Source organism: Octodon degus, unplaced genomic scaffold (genome assembly GCF_000260255.1).
Source record: "Octodon degus isolate 3935 unplaced genomic scaffold, OctDeg1.0 scaffold00102, whole genome shotgun sequence".
NCBI classification, from domain to species: Eukaryota; Metazoa; Chordata; class Mammalia; order Rodentia; family Octodontidae; genus Octodon; species Octodon degus.
Window position 1 is genome coordinate 229,741 of NW_004524678.1, and position 7,278 is coordinate 237,018.

General features: G+C 48.6%; 1 protein-coding gene across 1 annotated transcript in view; it reads left to right on the forward strand.

The window, feature by feature from the left end:
- The window catches only part of Gch1 (GTP cyclohydrolase 1), a 43,320-nt gene extending 36,260 nt beyond the window's left edge, over positions 1 to 7,060 (forward strand). The window contains exons 4-8 of the mRNA XM_023723733.1: positions 1,038 to 1,113; positions 1,252 to 1,378; positions 4,846 to 4,877; positions 5,774 to 5,858; positions 6,839 to 7,060. Of these exons, the coding sequence (XP_023579501.1) occupies positions 1,038 to 1,113; positions 1,252 to 1,378; positions 4,846 to 4,877; positions 5,774 to 5,858; positions 6,839 to 6,965 (447 nt within the window). The 3' untranslated portion in view covers positions 6,966 to 7,060. The remainder of the gene's footprint in view (positions 1 to 1,037; positions 1,114 to 1,251; positions 1,379 to 4,845; positions 4,878 to 5,773; positions 5,859 to 6,838) is intronic.
- The last annotated feature ends 218 nt before the right edge of the window (positions 7,061 to 7,278 follow it).

Genomic DNA, 7,278 nt, shown 5'->3' on the forward strand with positions numbered 1-7,278 from the left:
TCTGCACCTGTGCTCGATTGAGGGGTCCCTGGAGCCCCGATCCTGGAGCCTGTCCTCCCTTCTGGGTCCTTCACCTCGATAGCGGGCTGTGCTCCGATTCCCAGGCAAGGCGCGCTATCCAGTTTCCCCCTTTTCTGCTGCCGTCTTCTTTTGAGTTTTTATCCTGCTTACCTATAAAAGTTTGCCTGGAAGTAGTGTTAATACACATGCCTGGCCCCTGTATTTCCCTAGAAGTTGATGGAGGGTCTCAGTTTAGGGATCTCGGAGAGGCCACGACCACCAAGATTTTATTGCCCCTAAAATCCTTTTCTGTGTTGTTTGTGGGGATAGTGAGCCCTGAGTGCCAGTCGGAATGGTGGGAAAGGCGCATGTGTGTTGAGAGAAAATTTAGGAACAGATTGAAGGGGTCGTTCATGAGCAGATAGTTGGGATGTTTAAAACTAAATTTGGTGGTACACACCTGTAATCCCAGCACTCGGGAGGCTGGGGCAGGAGGACTACCACAAGTTCAAGGCCAGGCTGGACTACACAGCAAGACCCTGTCTCTAAATAAATAAATAAACAAATTAATTAGTTAATTAAACAAGTTTGAATAATTTGACTGAGATCGTAGTGACCCTAGCACAACTGGAGCAAATGAATTTCTGAGACCAACTGACTCACTCTGTGGCTGTTGAGGGCCTGTGCCTTCCCCACAGAGACACTGGGGTTTGCTGTGTGCTTCCCCGGGGCCCTGTCCTCTCTGGTGCTGCGTTGGGATCCAGGGAGCCCTGCCAGTGATTGGCCGCACCCTGTAGGCCCTTCCCTCTCTCTTCAGGGCTTTAGGGTGAACAGCTGGGGCAAATGCTCTTGTCTCCTTGCTGCCTGGGCTCATCCTGCCAGCGGCCTTGCTGTCTTTGGATCTGCTGAGCACCCAGGCAGCAGGGCCCTGTGGCCTCGCCCCAGTCACCCGGGGGCTGTCACTCAGGGGCTGCTCATCCAGCCATGGGTCTCACTGTCCTCTGAAGTAGCAGCTCTCTCTGGGGACCTGCTCCCAGATATTAAGTAAAATCAGTTTCATGAGCCACTGTGACTGGCAGCAGCCGTCTTGGAGCTGGCTGCTTCGACAGTTTGGTAAAGCGCCCGCTGAGTTCTGTAGGCCAGCCTCGCAGAGCTGTGGGGCCTCCTGCAGGAGGCCAGACTTCCCAGGGACTCTGGCCTTTCCCGCAGACGTCCTCCCGCCTCCCCTGCGCTCCCTCCCTCCTTCCTCAGGCTGGACTTCTGGCTCTCTGAGGTTGTTCTTCATGCAGGACCCTTGGCCTTGGCCTCTCCTGACCCCTGCACTCTCAGCCCAGCACTTGAGGGGCCAGGAAGACCCCAGCCTGGGACGCTTGGACCTGTGAGTGGGAAGGAGGGGGGGGGAATCTTGCTCATTTCCTTCCCGGTGAGAGGGGCAGGTCTCAAAGAAGCAGGCTTCCCTGCAGCAGCACAAAGGAGCTGGTTGTTCCCACGAGGCTCTCTGTACAGGAATCCTATTAGAACTGCAGAAGAAAGTGGAAACCAAGCCAAGAGCCCTGTGGGCTGCTTTAGGTATTTTGTCAAAAATTTGACCAGGTCGCTGCCCAGAAAGATCACACGGACTTCTACTATGAGAACAGAAGGTGCTGCTGAGCGTTAGCACCTTTGCTTACGCTGGGTGTCAGAACACCTTTAAATCTTTGCTAGCTGCTAAGTAAAAATGATCTCTGCTGTTTTCATCTGAGTTTTTCCTTTTTCTTTTCTGTTGAAGCCAGAGCTTCAGGTATGCAGGGAACCTCTACCACGGAGCTCCCGCGCCAGCCTAATTTGAGTTTCTGTGATAGTGTGAAGTTGAACTCTTTCTGAGATTTTCTCATTTCTCTTTGGGTTGCTTGCTTTTATTTTATTTTATTTTTTAACTTTTTTGGAGACAGGGTTTCACTATGTAGTTCAGGCTGGCCTTAAACTCACTTTGCAGCCTGGGCTGGCTTTGAGTTCTTGGTGAATCCTCCTGCCTCAGCCTCCTGAGTGCTGGGATATAGGCATGCACTACCACTCCTGCCATGATTTTATTCCTTGGGGTTTTCTAAATTATTTGAAACAGTTGGATTTAACTTTAAAAGCCATGGGAGAGCAGGGTGTGGAGATGTACATCTGTAATCCCAGCAGCCACGAGGCTGAGGCAGGAGGATACGTGGAGAGTTCTAGGCCCGCCTTGGGCTACATAGGGAGACCCTGCCTAAAAAAAACTTAAAAATAAAAAAAAAAAAAAAAAAAATGACAGGTCCTAGAGTTGAAAATTTTGTAGCAGAGCTTGCTGGAAAGTTAAATTGATTGAGAGAATGTGTGGTAATAGTTAGACACGAGAGGATATGGAGCTAACAGTGTGCCTTAAACACGTCAGGCAGTGTATAAAATGGTGAGAAAAGGGAACACACTGAGCGTTAGCAAGCCTAGAGCGCAGAGACGGGAAGGGCAGGACCCGTCCTTTTTCTCCTTTTTGTTGTATGTTGTTTATTAGCCCACATTTAGAGCACACGGGTTACATCACCGCGGGGGGAGGCTGCGTGTGGGACCTCCCCAGGTCCCTTTCCCACTTGCAGGGGCTCTGTCTCCCTGCTCTGTATCATCTCTATTTTGCTCTTTAGCTCATGTATACTTGGGGTTTCTCATACGAGGGAAACCCTGCAGCACCTAAGCTCGTGCATCTGATTTGCTTCCCCTAACATTACGCCCTCAGAGGGCTGGTGAGATAGGTCAGTGGACCAAATGCCTGCTTAAGCAAATGCAGGGACTGGGATTCATCCCTGGCACCACATGCCGCGCCGGCCCTGTCCCTGGGCGTGCTGAGCCGGCCACCGAGACCGGGCATGGTGGTGCACACCTGTAATCCCAGCACTGGAGAGGCTGAAAACAGGAGGATCGCTATGAGCCCAAGCTGCATAGTGAGGCCCTGTACTAAATACATTTAATAAAATTTAAAAAAATTATGCTCTTGGGGTGCACCCATTCTCCTACCGATGATTCGGATTCCTCCTTCTTAATGGCAGGGCACTGCTCTCTAGAACTAGAAATTCCATAGGAGCCAGCTATTCCCCTCCCAGTTTTAGCTTCTGAGGACTCTCTATGTTGGTTTCTATTTTGGCTGTGCTGGTTTACCTTCCTGCTGACAAGGAAGAAGCGTTCCCTTTCCTGCAGCCTCACCAGCATGCGTTTGATTTCTTGACAGTGGCCTTTCTTTCTGGAGTAAAATGGAATCTCAGTGGGTTTTTTCGTTTGTTCGTTTTAAGATAAGGTCTTACTATGTAGTTTAGGCTGGCTTCAAACACACTGGAATCCTCCTGCCTCAGCCTCCATGCTCAGTGGTTAGTGTTGTTTTGATTTGCATTTACCTAATGGCAGAGAAACTGAACTTTTTGGGTGCATTTATTGGCCATTTCTGAGGTTATGTATTCATTTCAGTTGCCCACTTTTTGATTGGGACACAGTCAGTTTTACAGATGTCCTTTCATTGGAAAAAGCCACTGAGTTTTATGTTATATTAATCACCAGGAGCAGAGAAGAATCTGTAAAGCTATGGGATTTATTTGGTAAAGCCAGCTAACATGTAGAGCCACGTCATTTATGAATGTAGTTGTAAGAATTCTAAATGTCAAAAAGGTGGACTATAACTGGTTAGTTGAAATACAACTTTCAAATCCAAAGAGGTTTACTCTGATAACAAGTGGCTTATTTTAAAATCAGCAGCAACTACCAGGGTTGAGAGAGTGGTGAAGAGAGGTGTCTCGTACAAGGAGGGACAGACAGCGATGTCAGGGAGAGGTCATAGGAAGTGGCCCACAATGGAGCCTGAGTCGGGGCTGAGTCCTCACTGTCCCCACCCTGTGTAAAAACAGCATCAGGGCAGGATTATTCCTGAGGCTTGGGGTCAGAATTAACAGTGCCCGTGTGGCCTTCAGGGAGCTCAGGACAGGGATGGGGATGTCACTTTGTGGTGGAGTAGGGGCCCAGTGCTATGTTCTCAAGTGCTGCCAAATCCCAAGCCAGGAATTTAACTACGATGGCCCTCAGGGGCGGCTTCCAGGTAGGCACAGAGTTAAATGTCAGTGGTCAGACTGTGAAGTTCCGATCTTTCTTCTGGACTTCTCCAGTCCCCACAAGTAAAATTCCAAGGAGCATGGTGTTGCTGAGGGTAAGAGAAAGCAAGCTGCAAGGCCGGCCTGAGGTGCAGACTTGCAGGCAACTGTATCAAAGAGTGGGAGCGCTGAAAGTTTGACCAAGGAGTAAGAAGCATACTGGGAGAGTTTCTCACCTGACAGATTGCAATGCAGAATCGGGAGGTGCTGCTTGGGGGTGATTAATCATACAAAGTACTTCTGCAAACAAACCCATTTCATAGAGATGTCTGAAGAAATCTAATCTGCTCTAATCCGATCACCCTGAGAGATTTAGCTGCGGTAGAAGTTGACCTGCTACTAATTAACAAATAGTCCTTTTATTTTTAACCTGAACTTTAAACTTCAGTAAAACAATAAGATTAATTAGAGTGCTTCAGACTTAGCTTCAACTTGATGACCTGTGAGTTTTAAGATTTTGTTACTCAGCTTGAATGGCTTTGTCCTAGGTGAGCTCTGTGCATAGAGATGCCCTGGCTTTCTCTCTCTTTCTAGGGGTTAGTGACTGGGGTTCCCCTTTAGTAGACTGTTAGCCCCCTTTTCCTGGGGGGCTTGTGTCTTCCCTCTCCATACACTGTGCCCTGCCTGCACCCCGTTATTATTTTACATCTTATGAAGAAGTCTCGGCCATTTCACTTCAGTGTATGATTAACTACAACAATTTCTTTTTCAGGATTGTAGAAATCTACAGCAGAAGACTACAAGGTAAACCTGCACGGCCTTTATTTCAGTTACATAAAACATTACTTTTCTTACAGAAAAAAGTATTTCTGTTATAGTACACATATAATAGCTATCTATGGAAATGAAAACCTGACCCAATGATCAGAGGCTGTTTGAAACCTACAGAAAAAAAAATCCTGCTGTGCTCATACCAGCCTTCCCGATTCCATATAATGCTGACCTTTTCATACCAGCTTACTTGTATTAATACTGTACATAAATAGAACGGGCTCATATACATAGCTGGCCACATTTCCTTTCTTTCGCACATTTTTTCCCCATTTAGCAGATCTTAAACACTTCCCCTCTTCTCATTCATTTTGGCTCTGTGGCTTCCCCCAGCCCTGTCTGGCAGGGCAGCCTGATGCAGTCAGCATCTGCTCAGTGGGCGAGGGCGGGCTTCCTCAGGTTCCCACCAGGGCGCGCTTCAGTGAAGACGAGCGCATTAAGGTGTTTTGTCAGCTGAAGAACTGTATTATGTATGTTAAATCGCTGGCTTGTACCACCTCAGTAATTAGCCCCTTTGTGAATCCTGTCGCAAGCTGTTTATTAATTTGCTGCACTCTGCCTCTGTGGGGGCCGCGTGTTAACCCTGCAGGTCGTGGACTGGGTTGTGGCCCAACATCTCTTAACACCTGTCATGCAGATGAAGAGAGGATTGAAAGGGGACACCTGTGGCTTGGTCAGCAGCCAGAGCCTGCCGGCAAAAGCTGGAGTGTCGTGGCTCTTCAGTGTCACAGCAGCCTGCTTTTTAAGCTTTCAGATAACTCACACACACACACATACACACACACACACACACACACACACACACACACACACACACACCTGTCGCAGTCTCATGAGTCTCGTAACCCGAGCCCCTGTCACACCTGCAGTTCAGGAGCGTCTCACCAAGCAGATCGCAGTGGCCATCACCGAAGCTTTGCAGCCTGCGGGAGTCGGGGTGGTGGTGGAAGCCACGTAAGTGGGACCCGGCCTCTGATAACCCCACCGTGGGGCACAGTCAGTGCTAGACTCCAGCCACTGCGGACCCCCTTTTCTGGGCCCAAAGCCACCGTTTGTTCATTGTATTGCTGATGTGGGAGCCAGACTCAGAGGGAGGTTTTCCTTCTGAGAGCAGTAGAGGCAGAGGGAACCCTAGGCAGAGATCAGGGAATCCTGGTTGCAAGGATTTGTGCAACCAGTGATATTTTGTGCCTCCTTTTCCTCCTTCTCTTCCTCCTCTTCTGCCTCCTTCTCCTTCTCTTTTTCCTTCTCTTTTTTCCTCTTTCTCCATCTTCTCTACTTTTTCTTCCTCCTCCTTTTCTTCCTCCCCCTTCTTTTCCTCCATCTCCTCCTCTTACTCCTCCTCCTCCTTTCTCCTCTTCTTCCTCCTTCTCCTGTTTCTCCTCCTCCTCCTTTTTCTTGTTCTCCTCCTCCTCTTCCTGCTCCTCCTCCTCCTCCTCCTCCTCCTCCTCCTCCTCTTTCCTTTTTGCCTTCTTTGGTGGACCTAAGCAGTTTTCCTAATCTTTGTTCCACATTCACATTTGAAAAATAGAGGAGAGAAACTAAGAATTGGTACAAAGAACAATTGAAGATGTTTTTTTTTTTTTTTAAAAAGAAAGTGCTTTATGTTTTTTTAAAATTTGTTTTTGAACTCACCAAGTGTGGTGGTACAGGCTTATAATCCCAGCACTTGAGAGGCTGAGGGAGAAGGCTTGCCGTGAGTTCGAGGCCAGCCTGGGCTACATAGTGAGCTCAAGGCCACCCTGGACTATGTTGCAAGACCCTATATCCAAAGAAAAGAAAAGAAAGTAAAAGAAAGGACATTTTAGGTAATTCATCTCAGTGGCATATTTTGACACACTTACTGAGCCACGGCTACTCTCTTGGCTTGTTTGTTCTGTTTCTGGCCCTCACGGTCTTCTCCTTCCCACGGCCTTGGTTGTCTTGTCCCACAGACACATGTGCATGGTAATGCGAGGGGTGCAGAAAATGAACAGCAAAACCGTGACCAGCACGATGCTGGGCGTGTTCCGCGAGGACCCGAAGACCCGGGAGGAGTTCCTGACGCTCATCAAGAGCTGAGCCCGACGTGCAGCGTGCGGATCCTGCCGCTTAGCGGCACTGTGTCTTCGTTGTTCGTACACATTCCATTTCCAGATGTTACAGATGTGAACTTGTCGCCAATTGTATTTAAGAATTATTTATAGAAAGTCAAATAAAACTAATTGTGGAAGGGGTGAGCCCTCTATTTTCTTCTTGCCACTTTTTAGCGGCAGTATTAAGGGAACTGCTGATAGTGTTAGCGTGCAAGTCACTGCCCAGCCAAATCCCGAGGGTGCCCGGAAGGAGGAGGACCTGCGCGCTGCGTGGGGGTCCTGCCGTAATCTGGCCCCTC